The sequence below is a fragment of the Chelonoidis abingdonii genome, chromosome 19 (assembly GCF_003597395.2).
Source record: "Chelonoidis abingdonii isolate Lonesome George chromosome 19, CheloAbing_2.0, whole genome shotgun sequence".
NCBI classification, from domain to species: Eukaryota; Metazoa; Chordata; order Testudines; family Testudinidae; genus Chelonoidis; species Chelonoidis abingdonii.
Window position 1 is genome coordinate 2,465,829 of NC_133787.1, and position 19,707 is coordinate 2,485,535.

The 19,707-nt window shown below is 54.6% G+C and overlaps 1 protein-coding gene across 2 annotated transcripts in view; it reads left to right on the plus strand.

The window, feature by feature from the left end:
- HYDIN (HYDIN axonemal central pair apparatus protein) overlaps nt 1–19,707 on the plus strand; it is a 401,019-nt gene that overhangs the window by 358,938 nt on the left and 22,374 nt on the right. For both annotated transcript variants that reach the window (XM_032795387.2, XM_032795390.2), the window contains 6 exons: nt 476–688; nt 1,314–1,452; nt 4,877–5,042; nt 6,672–6,819; nt 17,654–17,861; nt 19,386–19,607. In XM_032795387.2, the coding sequence (XP_032651278.1) occupies nt 476–688; nt 1,314–1,452; nt 4,877–5,042; nt 6,672–6,819; nt 17,654–17,861; nt 19,386–19,607 (1,096 nt within the window). The remainder of the gene's footprint in view (nt 1–475; nt 689–1,313; nt 1,453–4,876; nt 5,043–6,671; nt 6,820–17,653; nt 17,862–19,385; nt 19,608–19,707) is intronic.

Below are 19,707 nucleotides of genomic sequence, written 5' to 3' on the forward strand. Positions count from 1 at the left end.
CATTTTAAAAAAATGTTAAAAATGGGGGCTGGGTCCAAGTAGGATTCCACCTTTCAGAGATGGAGGGTAAGTAATTCACAGTCCTCCCACAGCCCCTTTGCCTGGCTTGTACCATTCTGGTGGAGTCCTAATGAGTAATACAGATTTACCTTGGGTGTGAGAAATCACCTAAGCCCCAAGAGGTTCAATTACTAGTACTGCCTTTTGGATGAGTATGGAAACTTAGTGAGGGCTTAGCCGTATTGAGTCACCCGCACGACCTCAGGTGTGCTTATCAGTAGAGGTGCCACTTGTCTCCCACTGAGGAGTTACTATACATGGGTCTCCTTTGCTGCCTCATCACCACAGCATGAGGTTCCCTTTGATTCACTGCTCGGTACACCTACTGAGAGAGAGGACATGAAAGCTGTGTACAGCAAAGCCATAAAGCTGCCCCGCTGCCTTTGATAACACTGACTGGTCCATTTCTTCTCAGTATCCCCAACCTGAAGCCCAATCACCAAGGCCCCGTAGTGGCTGTGAAGGGGAGAAGCCTCCTGCCATACTGCCATTTTGAGCTGGAGGACTCTGATTACCTCACTGCAAACAGGCGCAACCCAGAGCTGCGAGGGCCCGGGGGGGCTGCGCTGGATCCCAACACCAGAGTGATTGAGTTTGCGTCCGTCGGAGTGCACACTCGGAACAGCAGGTGGGTGTGGAGAAGGCTTGACTTGCTGACTACTGGCTAGTCACAACAACTCAGCCAGAGACCGGTCATCTCAGTCTTCTAAACTTCTTATGGAACAGCTGCACAGTTCCTGTGGTCCGACTCCCAGCAGATCACTTGGGGCAATATAGACTAGCCTTTGCTTCCACCATCTGGTCCTGCGACAAACAGAGCTGGTCCCCAGCCCATAGGTGTCATCCAGTGTAACTCTCCTTTCTCTCCCGGGTTTGGCCTCTTTTGACTCTTTGAATACTTGATTGAGTCAGCAAAGGAAATAACCCCTCTAGAGAGCTCCACTTAGTAAAGAGCCTTGTTGTGTTGGATTTTATCCTCACCACTCTGGTGTTAGGGTTTGCATCAGGCTGACCTTAATATCTGTTTACAGATGATAAATGTAACCAGCCAGCCCAGAGAGCTGTGGGGACTCCAGAATCGGTAATGGGATGGAGCTGTCATGCCCATAGCTGTGGAGGTAGATGGAGTGTGCCAAGGAATCCTCCCTTGGAGGAGCTGGCAGTGCCCGGTGTCTGCAGAGCAGTGAAGCCACTAGCTCCTAGAGCTGTTCACTGTTCCCTTTCTAATGGCAATTTCTGTTTGTTGTGGCCAGGACCTTCATGCTTGTGAACCCCACCAATTCCACCTACTCCTTCCAGTGGGCTTCTGAACAGCCAGAAGACTCACGAGAACAGTCAGTCTTCAGCTGTCTGACAGAAATGGGCCAGATCCGGCCTGAGAAGAAGGCCGAGGTAGGAGGGAGGTGTCTCGTCTGGTGCTGTGCAGGTCTCACCGTGTTCAATACTGCTGTAACTGTAACGCATAGCTCTTACACAGCACTTTGTTTTCAAGCACTTTAAAGAGTTGAGCTTATTTCAATCCTGCAGGCGCAGGTGGCGCCAACTTGCATCCCCACCACCCACGGCCGGTGCAACCATTTAGGTGACCTAGGCAGTCGCCTAGGGCACTAGGATTTGGGGAGCGGCATTTTCTTCCGCAGCGACAGTGGCAGTTGGATCTTCGGCCACCCCAGTCGCCACCGGCATTTAGGTGGAGGGAGCTGGAGCAGGGGAGCGTGGGGAGGGACGCCTGCAGCAAGTAAGAGGGGGGCGGCATGGAGGGAAACTCCCCGCCCCAGCTCACCCCTGCTCTGCCTCCTCCCCGAGCACACCGTGGCTGCTTCACTTCTACCGCCTCCCAGGCTTACGGCACCAATCAGCTTAGGCACCGCAAGCCTGGGAGGTGGGAGAAGTGAAGCAGCAACGGCATGCTCAGGGAGGAGGCGGAGCAGGGGTGAGCTGGGGCAGGGGGTGCCTCAGGGCAGAGGGTGGAGGGTAGGGAGCTGCCGCAGGAGGTGCACCTCAGGGTGGAGGTGGGCTGGGGGAGCTGCTGTGGGGGGGGCACCTCAGGGCGGGGGCTCGGGGAGGGTGCAAGGTGGAAGTTTTGCCTGGGGCGCGAAACATCCTTGCACCGGCTCTGCCACCACCTGAGGAGAGGGCATGGGGAGGGACTGGCAGAGGAAGGGCAGCTGTAAATGTGATCTGGGTTGCCACTGGTGCATCACAGATGGAAAGTGCCCCAGAGATTAATGGAATCAGCACGTCTCCTGGTTGCCATGGTCCTGTCCACTCACTGGCCAGCCTTGCCCACTTTGTAGGCAGTGCCAGCCTGCTCTAGCAGCCTTGGCTAAGCAGGGACTACAGGCAGCTTGTTCCCCTCCAACACCTCAGTGCAGGCAGCCTTTTGAACTCACCCCAGGCTACGTGGGCAGACAGGGGGCCTCTCACAAGCTGCCTCTGACGTAGGTGAGAAAGAAAATGAAATGGCCAGGTGGGTGAGGGTAAGGAAGGAGGTTTCTCTGACAGCAGAAATGAATAGGGACCCAGAGACAAAGCGTGGAGCCCAGGGATTGGATGACCCAGCTGAGCAGTGTTGAGATACAGAGTATTTCCGCTATAGCCCCCTGGTTTGAATCTCTCAAAAGCCGTTAGGGGCTGCCTGTTGTCTATGTGACAGCAAGCCCTAGTGGCCAACGTGAAGCATATTGTCTCACTTCAGATCCTTGTGATTAGCCAAATCACATGTCTGCTATAGCAAACTAGCACAGTGCCATCCCAGCCCCCCCCAGGAGGTTGTGTGTTAAGCAGGCATGGAAGCTGCCCTCTGACCCATTCCGGTAGCTGCCATGGTCAGAAGTGAGAACGTTTTGGAGGGGAAGTTTGCTCTCACCTATTTTGTGACTAACTAGAGGGCTCCAGTCTGCATGACAGCCGACTATTGGAGACAGGATGCTGCAACTACAGTCGGGAGTGTGGGTATCTCTCCTCATGAGCAGTAGCCACGTCCGAGGGTGAGGGAAGAGAACCATAGTGGTGGAAGGACAGAGAAGTGCCTGGGTAAAATATAGGGAGTCCCTAAAGAACTTTCTATTCTAGAAATGAAGACTTCCTGCTTGTTGCAGTGTGGGACTCACTGGCACAGCGCCTCCTGCTGGTTATCCTGGGAATTAACTCAAGTTCAGCCTGGAGTGCCCTCTACTGGCCGGTGGCTCACCTGCCTCAGGCCCCATGTCCTGCCTGAACCCCAGTGCCCTTTACCTCAGGGTTCTGCCCCTACAGTACCCCCGCTCTGGGTCTCCCCTCCCAGAGGAACCCCCAACCCTCTCACCCACCTTGCCTCAGTGGCTACTGCCGGTCGTCATCTAGCCCCCGCTCACTGGGGCAAACTGCTGGCTGTAAAGGCCACTCATCATCAGCAAGGAGGTTGGACTCTGCCTATCTCTGGGCTGCAACTCTGCAATCCCAGTACCTGCTTTGGCCTTTAGCAAGGCCTTCAGCTGAGGGGTTTACCGGGCTGGAACTCCCCAGCTCCTCTGACCTTTCTCCAGCCCTGCTCTACTCCCAGTACCCTAAGCTCCCAGGCAGCCAGGTTCTCTCCTCTCCAGAGCAAGAGAGAGACTCCTCCAGCTCCTGTGGTGAGCCACTCCCTCAGCTGCTCTCACTGCTTTCAACCCCTGTTCTGCGGGAGTGGGGCAACCGCCCCACTACACTGCTCCACATCTTTCATTGGCTCAACCTGCACAGGCTGGAAGTCAGCACAGAATCCGGCCCACTGTTTTAGAGTTCTCTGCTAAAACCATCTTTGGGCATCTCCTTTTGCACGTGGCACAATCCTGCACCAGCAAATTCTTGAATGGAAGGGAAGTTTTGTCTACATAGGGACACTCAGGAAAGTTAATCTGCATTAACTAAAGATATGAATTTAAAGTGGATTAATTAAATCACATTAAACTCCTGTGTGGACACTCCTATTCAGAATTAGTGGCCTTAATTGGATTACTATTATATCACTTCAGTGAATTAAGATAAATTGAATTAAGTCCACTTTAATTCTGAATAAGAATGTCCACACAGGTTTAATGCAGTTTAACTAATCCACGTAAAAAAATTATTTGGATTAAGTTTCCTAAGTGCACTTATGTAGAGAAGCCCTAACTGTGTCTCACTCAGTGTGGGGATTGGCTGGCCACCTGCTCCTTCACTCCAGAGCAGGTGTTCTGTTCTCTTGACCTGGGAGTTACGGTACTCTGCTTTTTTAAAAAAAAATTTTGGCACACCTAAGCCTGAGCATCTGAGAAAGTCAAAGCATAATCAATATGACCCAATCCTGCAGCTCCGTTTACTTATTAGAGATGTCTGCCTTGGTTAGGTGTGCTGCTGGCTATTTTGTGCAATTGCCTGAGCTCACAAGAAAGCTAGCAGGCATTCGTTCCTCACTGAGGCAATGGTTCGCACAAGAGCCCAAAGAAATGAGAAACCCATTGTAGTGTGCCTGTAGAGCAAGAAATTGGGGCTGTCACGCCATAAGAAGATGGCCTTTCTGATCAACCCCAATGTATGTGTAACCCGGCCTACGCAGTCTGACTGTGTATTCCTCAGGTGGCTAGTCCATGTGTATGAGTCTGCTACAGCCTTTGAGCTGTGGAAGCAGGGTTCTTCAGCATAGGCTGCAGAGGCTCTTCAACTCAGTTATTGTCTGAGATCTAGCTACTAGGTGGAGACAGAGAGCCACATCTGGTATTACACCTGTCCCTTTCCTGATCCAACTCTGGTTTATCCCCATTTCACCACCACTCCGTGGCTAGGCACCTGATTTAATTTGCCTCTTCTTCCCCAGGTCACATTTGAATTCATCCCACAGCACCTGGGTACCACAGAATCGTTTTGGACCTTTACAATCCCTGAACAGAACATCTCAGTCCCATTCCTGTTGGTGGGCAACACCACCGACCCCTCAGTATCACTGGACAGATCCCACCTGAACTATTTCTCTCTGTTAGTCGGTAAGGACAGACTCTGTGTCCCGCACGATGGGAGCCTGTGATTGCTGCTACCTTCCACTTTTCTCTCCATTCAGAAATGTAATGTTCTGTAGTTACTGTTGATCCTAATTCTGTTATTTAGCATTGAAAAAGAGAGGCTGAAAAGAGCACTTCAAAGGAGAAAGACAATTTCTGTCCATCTCTCTTGGGGTTTATATTGCTGCCCATCACCTTAGTATCTGAGCACCTTCCATGTAAAACAATAGAAATGTTCAGCAGCAGTCAAGGAAGCTAATGTCAGGAACCCTTAGAAACGGGATAGATAATAAGACAGAAAATGTCATAATTCCACTATATAAATCCATGATACTCCCATAACTTGAATGCTGCGTGCAATGCTGGTTGCCCGGTTTCAAAAAAGCTATATTAGAATTGGAAAAGGTCCAGAGAAAGGCAATAAAAATGATTAGGGATAGGGAACAGATTCCAAATGAGGAGAAATTTAAAAGACTGGGACTGTTCAGGTCAGAAAATAGACAACTAAGAGGGAGGGATCTGATAGAGGTCTATAAAATCATGACTGGTGTGGAGAAAGTGAAGAAGGGAATGTTATTCGCCCCTTCACAGAACACAAGCACCCAGGGTTACCCACTGAAAAGATTCCAGTTTGTTCCATAGAGTTTCTGTTGTCAGCTGAATCCCAGTCCATCCATTCATCCACCAGTACAGTATGTGAGTGTGTGTCAAGGGGTCGGTCCCATGTAAAGGTTTCATTGGTCCATGCCTGGTGTGGGGACATTCGTGAGCGATTTTCATTCGTAACCCCAGCTGAGTGCTTGCAAGATTCATGTCATGCCATACGCACTATCTAGCATTAGTGCATTTTAGAAAAAAGCTGCTTTTGCAAAAGATTTAGAGTTTTGGAAATTTTCGTCAGGACTATTTTACCCATCCCATCTCCTTGCTCATTAAATGTAACCAAGCTCTGCTGTCAAAATGTGATGGGATGTCTACCCTGCAGCTGTTAGGGAGCCTCACAGCCCAGGGAGACAGATATGTGTGAGCTCCACTTGAGCTAGAGTGCTAAAAATAGCAGTGTGGACACTGCAGCTCTGATGGAAACTGGGCAGGCCACCCACGCTCAGACCAGGGGGTGAGCGAGCTGGAGGGCCTGAGCTGCTTCCGAAGCAGCAACATCCACAGTGCTATCTTTAGCATGCTAGCTTGTGCTCTCTCAGGTCCAGCATAGACATACCCTTAGTCCTTGGCTATGCACAACGGGGTCTGGTTCATGACTGGGGCTCCTAGGTGCTACCACAATACAAAATACCAATAATAATACTCATGAGGGTACCGAATTCTGGGTTAGCTCAGATGCTGTATTTCTCGTGCGCAGCTCAATGATAGACAGCCACATTGTTCCCTCCGCCTGTACAGAAGTTTAATTTATTTTACATTCTGTATTAACTATGCTCCGGTAGCGGGAGCTTTTTGGCCTTGTTCTTTCCACCTGCAGCACAACTGGCCTAGTAGAAAAGACTTGGACAAGCCATGCACTTTGCTGTGAGATAGACAAATGGTGGCTGATTCCATGCCAACCTGCCAGGAGAACTAAAGGTTTGCTGTCTCCTTCCTGTGTTTCTCCTGAAGGACATGAGGCCCACAAGACGGTTCACATGATTAACAACGAGAATGAGGCCTTCAGCTTTGCTTTCAGAGACTGCTCGCGCTATTCAGAGGGACACGTTAACTACCTAACAGTGCAGCCCATGGAAGGCTGCATTCCACCTCTTTCCAGGTAAAGGGGGACAGAGACATCTAGGGCTCGCAGGGCTAGATTGTGGCTCCCAAGCACAGTGCTGGGTTAGATTCCTTCCACGTTGTACAGTGGTTTCACCTCAGGCATCAGCTCTTAGCCAGTCAGCAGGCAGCTCTCGGTGGGACACAATGGTTCCTCTTCTTACACAGTCAGGCTCCCCGTTTGCATTCAGAGTCAGATCTGCTGCCTTTAGAGACTGCTGCTGCTTTTCACTCCTGTTAGCCCTAAAGCCAGCACAGCTCTGGGGGATCCTCACTGGAGCTAGAGGTGTAATTCCAGCTCCATTAGACATACCCACCTAGCTCTGATCAAGCTAACACACTAAAAGTAGCAGTGTAGCTGCCCTGCCTGGGTTGCTGGATGGGATAGCCACCCAAGCCCCTGAAAGCCTAGGTACATATGTGGCAACTAGCCCGTCATGTTGCCCATGCGGTAGAGACACTGCTACTTGTAGCAGGTTAGCTCAGTCAGAGCTAGCACAGGTATGTCTACTCAAGCCGGAAATTACATCTCCAGTTCCAGGGCTGTAACACGCAGCTGCGGATACCCAGAGCTGTGAGCCACTGTTACACCTCTGCCTCTGCAAGAGTGAGCTTTGCTGGAGAGCAGACTGTCAGCTCCCTGCCACACCAGCCTATGCCCATCACTAGCAAACTCGTCAAGGCTCTCCGAGCCCAGACAGATATCAGAGGGGTAGTCACGTTAGTCTGTATCCACAAAAACAATGAGGAGTCTGATGGCACCTTAAAGACTAACAGATTTATTTGGGCATGAGCTTTCATGGGTAAAAACCCCACTTCTTCAGATGCAGTCAAACCGGACCAGACCTCGCTCAGCAGTTAACAGTCAGTGAACACCAGCCCTTGAGCCCATCACAGATGGTTCTCTGCGATGCACAGCCCCTACCACTGTACATGCACAGAAGCTACTAAGTTTGCAGCTCTATTAAAGAGTCATCGCATTACAGCTTGTTTACAGGGGTAAATGCACCTTTCCCTTCAAACCCAGCACAGAGTTGGTTTATATGAAAAATAAAACAAGTACATTAACAGAAGGCTATAGGTGAAATGATACCAACTGGAAGGAATAAAGGTAGAAAGAGTTACAGACAGACAGAAGTACAAATGCCCTTTCTAATGGCTAACTCCTAACTGAACAAGCTACAGCCTTTCTACAAGATACTTTCCTCACCCAGCAATGGCTGGCTTGCTTTCAGCTATGTTCCCTGCAGAGTCCAAGATGCTGGTTCTCCTTGTCTCCTCAGGTGAAGGATGATCCAGAGTCTTTCTGTGTGTTCTTATGTCCCAATCTGCCTTTATTGCAAGGATCAAACTGATCCCCTGGGGTTCAGTCTCCTATCTACTCTGGGGGGTCGACTCCATCTTGATTAATGTGTCCTCTGGTGTGTTCCACAGTGACACTTCCTGCTGCAGTTTTACAGCGTAAGGCCACGTCTATACAAGCACTTATGTCAGCAAAACTTTTATCGCCCAGGAGTGTGAAGAAGCACACCCCTAAGTTTTGCTAGTATAAGCGCTCATGTGCACAGCGCTGTCAGCAGGGGACGCTCTACCACTGCTCGTTATGCTGCTTTTATTATGTCAACAGGAGAGCGCTCTCTCGTTGGCATAATGCAGTTACATGGGCAATCTTACAGCGGCACAGCTGCATTGGTACAGTGTAGACGTGACCGTAATGTTCTCTTCCTGCACTGTAACCTCCCATGTAAATGAATAGCCCGTTGAAATTGACCACACCTGCTTTGAGATGTTGGCCTCTTTCCTTTGCCTTAAGAAAACCTGTTTAGCAACTCTCCCTGATGTGCCTGCTTAAGACACCTTTTAGTTACAGACTTGAAAGCTTAATTTCAGTGAGTAGTCACAGTTCCACACACTGCATTGTCACATGCATTTTACAATGATATTACTGACCACCAGGCGTACTTTGTACAAATATCATTGCAGTAGTGTGTGGGGTGTGAACACAGGGGTGCCTAGGGTCGCAAGTATAGACATACCCTATAAAAGAGCAAGCTGGATTCTCTTCCTTGTCTCCCTTCCTGCTACAAGGCCATTCAGTCATTTACACCTGTGCATGCCCATTGAAGGCAGCAGGGCTGCCCAGGTAGCACTGAGGACATCATTTGAATTCAGTGGGATTGTACAGGTGTTAACAAGGCCATAATTTGGCCTGCAAAAGCTTTATTTCCAGTGATGAAGCATGAGAAGGACCGATCCCAGCTTGAGGCAAGGCTGAGTTTGCCAGTTTGCCAGTCAGAAAACACATCTTCTGGCTTGTAAACCAACCATTTGATCTGGAAATTACTGAGGGATGAACAAAATGGAGCCACTGAGCCTGGTGCCATTTCTGCAGTCACTTTCAGAGCAGCACCACGGTTCATGAAGTGCATGTTTCTCTGAAGTCACTGCAGGGCGCTCACTCTTGTAGCTGCCTGATTTTTAATCTCCCTTTTAGATGTGTTGTCTTCTAACTTTTTAAGCATGTGACACTGTAAGGAGGCGCCCTGGCTCCCCACCACACCTGAGGGGGAAGAGCCAGAGCAGGCACCTCTGTGGGCGGAGCCAGTACCGCCTGTTCCCGCCCCCCAGAAGTCAAGGGGCGGGACAGGAAGTATAAAAGCCATGGCCTAGAGCTCAGTTTAGCCCAGGACGCCGAAGAGCACAGACGTGGAGGCCTGAGCTCCCGCTCGGCCCAGCTTGCCTTGTGCTCACTATCCAGAGGAGCGCTGGCCGGACCTACCTCGGGCCCGGTATGTAGAGGAGCGCTGGCCAGCCCTGCCGCTGGCCCGGTATTTAGAGGAGCGCTGGCCGGACCTACCTCGGGCCCGGTATCCAGAGGAGCGCTGGCCGGACCTACCTCGGGCCCGGTATCCAGAGGAGCGCTGGCCGGACCTACCTCGGGCCCGGTATCCAGAGGAGCGCTGGCCGGACCTGCCCCGTGCCGGGTATCCTGAGGACCCTCAGCCTGAACTACCCTGCACCCACTGGCCGGAGGAGCCGCCAGAGCCTGCTCCCCCCCAGTTCTCCGAGGAACCTATGGTCTGGGACCCACCGGACTGCGCTGACGGAGGACAGGTACCGGGGGAGGGGGAAATTGGAAGTAGCCCGGGGGCGGCTGACTACAGTCAGGCCGCAGAAGGCCCCCAGCCTATGGCCGTGTGTATCGGCCAGGATCCCCACTGACCACCCTGTCAGTGTGTTTCGGTGGGAGCCCCACTGATCACCCTGTCAGTGTGTTTCGGTCCGGATCCCCACTGACCGCCTTAGCGGCGATCGCCACTACCAGGGCCCCAGGCTGGAACACAGAGGAGTGGCTGGGCCTGCGTTCCCCCTGCCACCCGTAACCGGCTGGCAGAATTCCCCCTGCACCCAGAACCCCTGAGCTGTGTTACAGTTTGTTTGGTGCCTGCCCTGCCTAGGGACCGGGGCCTATAGACTTTGCTATCGCTCTGCCCTGCTCCGAAGGGCCAGAGCCTGAACTGTTCGGTGCCCCGCCCTGCCTAAGGGCCAGGGCCCATAGACCTCATTTGCGCGACCCTTGAGTACAGGACCGGCGTGGATCCCGTCCAGCTGCACGTAAGGAGGCGCCCTGGCTCCCCGCTGCACCTGAGGGGGACGAGGCCTGAACCGACCGGCTTACAACGTGGTACCAGAAGTGGGGAGTCTTTGCCTAGAATGTGGGCGCGAACCCTCAACGCCGGCGACCGAGGGCCTACGGGTGAGGGAGCATCCCCCCCCCGTGATGGACGTTCCCCAACTCGCCACTCTGCTGGCCGAGAGTCAAGATCGGCAGCAAGCGGCCCGCTTGCGGCAAGAGGAGGAGCAGCAGGCCGCCCAGCTCCAGCAGCAGCAGCAGCTCGTGGACCAGCTGGGAACTCAGCAACGCCGGCTGATCCAGGAGCTGATCAAACAACAACAAGAATTCCAGCTGCAATGCCTGCAGCACCTGACGGCGGGTCGAGCTACCCGCGACGGGGGCCCGTCGGGAGGCCCCGAAGGGACCCAAGATCCCTGCCCCCTGATACGACTGACCAAGACGGGCCCCGGCGACGACCCCGAGGCCTTCTTGGTCACCTTTCAGCGGGTGGCGGCGGTCGCCGGGTGGAGCCCCGACCAGTGGGCCTCCATCCTGGCCCCATACCTAACGGGGACGGCTCAGACAGTCTATCGAGCCCTGTCGGCCGAGGCCGCCCGCGACTATGCCCAAGTGAAGTCAGCTATCCTGGACGCGCTTGATGTAAGCCCGGAGACGTTCCAGCAGCGGTTCAGGAGCATGACCTACCCCACCGCGGCCCGGCCTCGGATGGTGGCGCAGGAATTGCGGGAGACCTGTCGACGATGGTTGCAGCCGGACCAGCGAACCTCCGAGGAAGTGGCAGAACAGGTAGCCCTGGAGCAGTTTACCCACATCCTACCCACGTGGGGACGGGCCTGGGTCCTCCGGCATCGGCCAATGACTTTGGCGGCCGCCGTCAGTCTGATGGAAGACTTCCTGGCAGCGGAAACCCCGGTGGGCCCCACTGGATCCGCAACCCCACCCAGGCCGGGACGCCTCCACTCCGAGAAGAAAGCTGTACCCGCCCAGGCCACGTCCCCAACAGCCCAGCCAACCCCAGCCCCGGTTCCTACAACCCGCGGAAGGCGGTGGAGCCCTCCTAAGGACTCCCCCAGGGCTGGGCCCCGTCCAGGACGGGGCGGTTTGGGGCCTTGTTTTTCCTGCGGCCGGACCGGACACCTGCAAAAACTGCCCCCAGATGGAGTGTGCATATGGCCAGGTCTGCTCCGGGGAGGCTCGCGCCCGTCGCCGCCAACCCGCCAAGATTATGGCACCCGTGGTGGTGGAGGGACACTCGACTGTAGCCCTCCTCAACTCAGGATGTGGGCAGACTCTGATTTGCAACCGCTTAGGCCCCCAGGCAGGTACGCCCCTGGGGGTCATTCGCTTACAGTGTATCCATGGCGACGTGCGGCGCTTCCCTAGTACCCAGGTCCGATTGACAGTAGACAGGGTGACCCGCCAAATGGTCATCGGCCTCGCCCCCAGGCTCACCTATCCTGTGATCCTGGGCCGGGACTGGCCCGAATTCGCCACCGTCCTCCGCCGGCATACTGGAGGCGGCCCAAGGCCCATCCCGCCGTTGGAAGGAGAGAACCCCGCGACGTCGGAGGACGACCAAGGGGCCCAGGAAGCGGAGGGGGACCAGCACGGTCCATCGCTCCAACCCACTGGAAGGGAAGGAGGCGACACTACTACTCTGGGGGGAGGGTTAGGAGACGACTCAGCCCCGACGGATTTCTGCCGAGACCAAAGGGCTGACCCTGCCCTCAATAGTGCATATGAACAACTCGCCGCCATCGATGGAACAGTCCTTGACCCGGACCGAGCAGCCCAGTGGCCGCACTTCGAGCTGCGGCAGGACCGCCTGTACCAGATCGAGAGGGACCCACAGACCGGGGAGCCCCGAACCCAACTCCTCGTACCACAACATCACCAGCGAGCCGTCATGAAGCTGGCCCATGATGTCCCGGCCGCCGGACATTTGGGATCGGAGAAAACCCTAGCCCGCATCCTAGGGCACTTCTATTGGCCGGGGATTCAGCACGAGGTGAAGGAGTACTGCTTCTCCTGCCCGGAGTGCCAGCTGGCAGCCCCGGCGAGGACACCCAAGGCCCCGCTGGTCCCGATGCCACTGGTCAAGACCCCCTTCGAACGGCTGGCTATGGATCTGGTAGGACCCCTTCCCAAGAGCGTTGCGGGGTTCCAATATATTTTGGTAATGCTGGATTATGCCACCCGGTTCCCCGAAGCGATTCCCCTCCGTAGCATCACCGCCCGCACTATCGCGGGTGAATTGGTCAAGGTCTTCGCCCGCGTTGGCTTACCCCGGGAAATCCTTACGGACCAGGGGACCAGCTTCACCTCGCAGCTATTCCAGCAGGTGTGCAAGATCTTGGGGGTTCGACAACTGCGGACCTCAGTGTACCACCCCCAAACCGACGGCCTGGTGGAGAGGTTCAATTGGACCCTAAAGGACATGCTGCGGCGATTTTCCCCAGAGGACCTTCGCCGGTGGGACCAGCTGCTCCCCCCCTTGCTCCTGGCGGTCCGAGAGGTCCCACAGTCCTCCACCAAGTTTTCCCCTTCGAGCTGTTGTATGGCCGCCAGCCCCGGGGTCTTGTCGACCTGATGAGGGAGACCTGGGAACAGACCCCGTCACCCGCTCAGGGACTCCTGAAATACGTGACCCAGCTCCAGGAGCGGCTCAAACAGGCAGGGACCTTGACACGCGCCAACTTGAAGGCGGCTCAAGAGCAGCAGGCCCGGACGTACAATAGGGGTGCCCGCCCCCGCGACTTCCAGCCTGGGGATCGCGTCCTACTTCTCCTTCTGTCCAGTGAGTCCAAGATCCTGGCTCGGTGGCAGGGCCCCTACGAGGTGGTTCGGAGGGTGGGCCCGGTCACCTATGAGATCCGCCAGCCAGACCGAAGGAAGAAGCTGCAGCGTTACCACGTTAACCTCCTTAAGCCCTGGCGGGAACGAGAAGGATTATTGATCACGCCCTATCCACCAGAACCGGAGCTGGGGCCCCAGGTGCCCCCCCCCAGAAGACTCCGAGGGACCTCGGCTGGGTGAGACGCTTACGAGGGAGCAGCTCGAGCAAACCCGCTGCCTCCTCGGAGCCTTTCCTCATACCTTTACAGCCCAGCCGGGGTGCACCTCCTTGGTCTCACACCGCATTCAGACTGAACCAGGGGTGGTGGTCGGAACCGCGGCCAGGCCTCTCCCCTACCACCAAAGGCAGATCCTAGTTGACGAGGTGCAAGCCATGCTAGATTTAGGCGTGGTTGAGCCCTCGCAAAGCGAGTGGTGGAGCCCCATCGTCCTGGTCCCAAAGCCCGACGGCTCCCAACGGTTCTGCATCGACTTCAGGCACGTGAACACCGTCTCGAAGTTTGACGCCTACCCGATGCCCCGGGTGGACGAACTACTGGCCCGGCTAGGGGAGGCTCGGTATATCACCACCCTGGATTTGAGCAAAGGGTACTGGCAGATCCCCCTGGAACCAACCTCCAAGGAGAAGACCGCGTTCGCCACGCCCATTGGCCTATATCAGTTCACGCGGATGCCCTTAGGCCTCCATGGGGCACCTGCCACGTTCTAGCGGTTGATGGACCGCCTCCTCCGCCCGCACCACGACTACGCCGCGGCCTACCTGGACGATGTGGTCATCTACAGTCGGCAGTGGGAAACCCACCTGGACAAGGTCGCTGCTGTCCTACGATCCTTGCGGGACGCCGGGTTAACCGCCAACCCCAAGAAGTGTCGCATTGGCTGGCGAGAAACCACCTACCTGGGGTATACCGTGGGGAATGGGCAGGTAAAACCGCTCGTGGACAAGGTACAGACCATCGCAGCCTGTCCTCCGCCCACTACGAAGCGCCACATCCGTCAGTTCTTGGGGCTGGCTGGCTATTATCGACACTTCATTCCCCAGTTCGCGGCAATGGCTGCCCCCGTGACAGACCTCCTCATAAAGGACAGCCCCCGGCAGGTTCGGTGGACCTCCGAGTGCAACGAGGCGTTCAGATCGCGTAAGGCCTGCCTCTGTAGCAAGCCCGTCTTGTTCAGCCCGGACTTCCACCGCCCGTTCGTCTTGCAGACGGATGCTTCCGAACTGGGGCTCGGCGCTGTCCTCTCGCAGGAAGTGGACAAGGAGTAATATACCCCGTTCTGTATATCAGCCGAAAGCTGTTCCCAAGGGAGCAGAACTACGCAGTGGTTGAGAAGGAGGCCCTGGCAGCAAAATGGGCCTGCGACGCCCTCCGCTACTACCCGCTGGGGGCCCCTTTCACGTTGGTCACCAACCACTCCGCCCTCCAATGGTTGTACAGAATGAAGGACAATAACATGCGGCTCCAACGCTGGTACTTGACGATGCAGCCCTATGCCTTCACCGTCCGCCACCGGGCTGGAAAGGACCACGCCGATGCGGATTTCCTTTCTCGCCTGGGAGGTATGGATGTGGCTGGCCCCGGTACCCGGGAGCCAGCCTTGAGGGGGGGTGTGTGTAAGGAGGTGCCCTGGCTCCCCGCCGCACCTGAGGGGGAAGAGCCAGAGCAGGCACCTCCGTGGGCGGAGCCAGTACCGCCTGTTCCCGCCCCCCGGAAGTCAAGGGGCGGGACAGGAAGTATAAAAGCCAGGGCCCAGAGCTCAGTTGAGCCCAGGACGCCAAAGAGCACAGACGTGGAGGCCCGAGCTCCCGCTCGGCCCAGCTTGCCTTGTTCTCACTATCCGGAGGAGCGCTGGCCGGACCTACCTCGGGCCCGGTATCCCGAGGAGCGCTGGTCAGACCTGCCCCGTGCCGAGTATCCTGAGGACCCTCAGCCTGAACTACCCTGCACCCACTGGCCGGAGGAGCCGCCAGAGCCTGCTCCCCCCCAGTTCTCCGAGGAACCCATGGTCTGGGACCCGCCGAACTGCGCCGACGGAGGACAGGTACCGGGGGAGGGGGAAATTGGAAGAAGCCCGGGGGCAGCTGACGACAGTCAGGCCGCAGAAGGCCCCAAGCCTATGGCCGTGTGTATCGGCCAGGATCCCCACTGACCACCCTGTCAGTGTGTTTCGGTGGGAGCCCTACTGATCACCCTGTCAGTGTGTTTCGGTCCGGATCCCCACTGACCGCCTTAGCGGCGACCGCCGCTACCAGGGCCCCGGGCTGGAACGCAGAGGAGTGGGTGGGCCTGCGTTCCCCCTGCCACCCGTAGCCGGGTGGCAGAATCCCCCCTTCACCCAGAACCCCTGAGCTGTGCTACAGTTTGTTTGGTGCCCCGCCCTGCCTAGGGGCCGGGGCCTATAGACTTTGCTTGCTCAGCCCTGTGACCAGAAGTGGAGCCTGAACTGTTTGGTGCCCCGCCCTGCCTAAGGGCCAGGGCCCATAGACCTCATTTGCGCGACCCTTGAGTACAGGACCTGCGCGGAACCCATTCTGCTGCCTAGAACGAGGCGCCCTGGCTCCCCGCTGCACCTGAGGGGGACGAGGCCCGAACCGCCCAGCGTACAGACACATTGAAAAAGGAAAGAATGCTCACTCCCAGTGTTCCCCTTTGTTTCCATCACTTCCCTGGCTCTCCACTGCCACGGCAGTACCATGGGGAAATATTCTACTTCTGAACTCACATTGGTTTAAATAAAGTTGCTCTTGTTTTTAAGAACAGTTTGTTGATCTGCGCTTTCCTCAGAGCCTTCTGCTGACGTGTAAGGAAGGCATGTGGGTGTCCTGACCTTTGATCTCATTTGATCCTGGCCTTTAGACATTGACTGCCTCCTGGGAGGGTCTGAACTCCCATCAAAGTCAATGGGAGTTGAGTCCTCATGAATCCCCAGGAGCCATCTATTGTGACATAGCAGGGTACAATCCACACCAATGAATAGCTGTGTCACCCCTGCCCTCTACCCTGGGGTGCCCTTTACAATGCCATGCTGTGGTTTGCCTCCAGCAGGCCAGTCATTCCCAGCTACGTCTGGGTGTGTGCTGCAGCCAGCCAGCCCTGCCTTGGCCCTTACCAGCCTTACAGATTACCACAGGGTGACCCCAGCACACTCCCAGTCCTAGATTTTCCCCAGAAATGTTTGTCCTGTTACCTCAGCACCCCACTCCCCCGCAGACAGTGCAATTATACTGATTCTGTTATTCCCTTAAGGGAATAATATCCACACAACTTGTTACCCCTAATGGAGTTTCCCAGGCACTTCAATTTACCACACTGGATTAGATAAAATGATAAATCAAGTTTATTAATTAGAAAGCGAGAGATTTTAAGTGAGTCCAAGCAATGAGGCATAAAAGTCAGAACTGGTTACAAAAAATAAAGCTAAAACACTTGTTAATACCTAACCTAACACCTATATTGCATTCGAGCAGAGTCCCTCACCACATGCTCCAGCAGATGAGAGACCAAACTCTCAGTCAGGACCCCTCCCCCAACACTTGCTTCCTTTGCCTCTTTGGATGCCGTGAATGCAATAGACAGGGAGAGAGGGACGGCGCCTTGCTGTGTTTGTCTGCTGTTTATAGTGTCAGTTCCCTTTTGAAAACATTTCCAGCTGACACCAGGAGCCAGAGAGTCTGTTCCCTGCTGCTTTTTTCACTTGTTTGAACTTCCTTTGTCGTCCCTTCCTGCTTGATGATGCTGTTTACTGCTCAAGTGCAAATTCAGACAAGCCCACATTCCTTTTTAGGACCCAGCTGTTTGCCAACATCTGCATGGGCAGGGCTGTGGGGTTTGGAAGGTGTGTTAATAACCCTGCACTGGTGAATCTTATAACGTCACATACAAAGTTTCTGCACATTATTTACCAGGACAATCCTGACTAGCAGATTATGAGTTTGCCAGTGATAGCTCTCAAGGCATACCTTGTACAAAGATTACTACACTAGTGTAGAGGCTGTGAATATAGGGGAATATTCTCCCACACCTGTCTTAGATATCTCTCTGGCCCCATTACCGTCATACATGAGCACCTCAAAATCCTTCACGTGTTTATCCTTCACACCCCTAGTCCGGCAAGGCAGGGCTCTTATCTCTGTTTTACAGATGGGGAGCTGAAGCAAAGAGAGACTAAATGACTTGCCCCAGGTCACCTCTGGGACAGAGCACAGAATTAAACTCGGTTTTCCTGAGTCTAACGCTAGTGCCCAACCTTGGGGCCATCCTTCCTCGCTTGCTCACAACCTCTAGTGCCACAGAGTTCCAAGAGCCAGCAAATAAAGCCACACTGTTTGTCTCCCCAGGCTTCCTGTTACCATCCTCTTCACCCCAACGTTGGAGGGGGAGGTGAACTTTAACCTCATCTGTGATGTCAAGAGAAAGACCCAGCCGCTCTCCTTAAACGTCAAAGCCATTGGCCACAGCATGAATGTGTGCGTCAGGTGCGAAGAAAACGACGGCTTGTTCACTGAGCTGAGTCTGCAGGAGAGCAGCATCATCAACTTCGAGGAGGTAAGAGGCTGAAGAGGGGGTGGGGGGAGGAGAGGGTGAAAAGCACCCAGACAGCTGCAGCCCTCATCATGCTATGACACTTTGTGAGATTGTCTCAGGAGAACGCAGCTGTGGGGCAGTAGAAACAGGCCTGCCAGGCAGAGCGCCCACCCCGCTCGTCACAGAGCAGATGTAGCCACATGCGGCTGGGGGTGGTGGAAGTGTCCTTGCCATGCCTTGATGAGACAGCTGTCAGTGAGTTTGCTCTTGGTGTGCAGACCTTCCCAGCTAACCCCACACCCAATGGTCACTTCCAGCCAACTTGCTTTGGCTTGCCTTAGGCTCATTGATTTAAAGCCAGATGGGACCATTAATGTCATCTAGTCAGACCTCAATCTACAATTTGGCTGTAAGCTCCTAGAGGCAAAGACCCACTGTCCATGTGTTCTCTGCAAGCTTTGTGGTGCTCTATCTTGCTCCCACACTTGTGAAATACTGCATGGCCCCTGCTTTGCTGTGAAACGGGCAACTCCAGTGCTCCCTACCAAGCATCCTTGCATGAAAAGTGATCCTGCTGCAGCGAGAAAGGACTCAATAAAAGGGATGGACCGATCTGCAGTGTGTGGGGGGAGGGAAGGTTAGGGTGGTGACTACTGCTGCATTGGGGTCCAAGGGGGATGCTTCAGAAGTGTCAAAGGGATTTAGGAGCACACGTCCCAGTATATTGGGCACTTCTGAAAATCTTCCACGGTCTTCAGTGAAATAGGAACAAACTCAGGGCCTGATCCTGGCAACTCTTTCTCACACGAGTAGCCATTACCCCAAGGAATCCTTTCAGATCAGGCCCTAAGCAAGGCATTTCACAAGCCCTTCTGTGCCTAGCACCTCAGCTGTACGTGACCCAGCACAGTTGCAGAAGAGCCCAGGATAATGTAAAAGGTGCTAGATCCTTGCTGGATCCCATGCTACCAACAGGGCGAGAAGTTGTCTTCCCAGAAAGAGAAGTGATGAAGATAGAGGAATATTGCAGGTCATGATGGAGGTGCATAGAGTTGTGTGGGTGAGACATGCCCTGCATATATTTTCATTGGTGCTGTTGGTACAATGATTTTGTGAGGATCAGATTTCACTTTAAACCAAGTACATGTGCTATAAGACAGCAACAAGTTGTTAGAGACTCTGGGACTAGCTGCCCAATGGATCTTCAGCATAGTAGGCGAGTGCATTACCAGGCCCCATGCACTGCACAGCTGCGGAGCTCCCTGGACAAGCTTGGCCTGAGCAGCTGTGGTCCATCCAAGCTGTCGCTCTGTAGAGAATTGTGTTCACAGACGCGTCCAGGCATCCCGGCCCTGCATGCCTAGATCCAATCCCTGCTGATGTGTGTGCTGTTTGGTGGTGCGTTGCGTAGGCAGTAAGAGCCCAAGCCCTCTCTCTGGCTCAGGGCTGCCTATGGCAGGAGGTGACTTGGTTTTCTGTCCATTCACGTTGTGTTTGCCAGCCCTTCAGGTATTAACCCTGCGTGTGCTCTTCTCCTGAATACAGGTGGAAATAAACGAATCTGCTCACCGCAACTTCTGTGTCCTGAACACTGGCAAGTTCAATTTCAGCTTCTCGTGGGAGTTTTTCGGCCCCAGAGCACTGCAGCACTACCTCTCCATCGCCCCCGAGAACGGCACTGTGGAGGCAGGAGAGCGAGTACAGGCCCAGCTGACCTTCCACCCGCTGAAGACATGCATCTTAAAGGACATGGAGCTTAAGCTAAAGGTCAGGGCAGGGGTGTCATGCTCATCTCCCTGCAGGGCACAAAAGCCAAGCAAACCCTTTTGGCAGGGAAGAGCTTGCTAGAGCAAAGCCTGAATTAGAT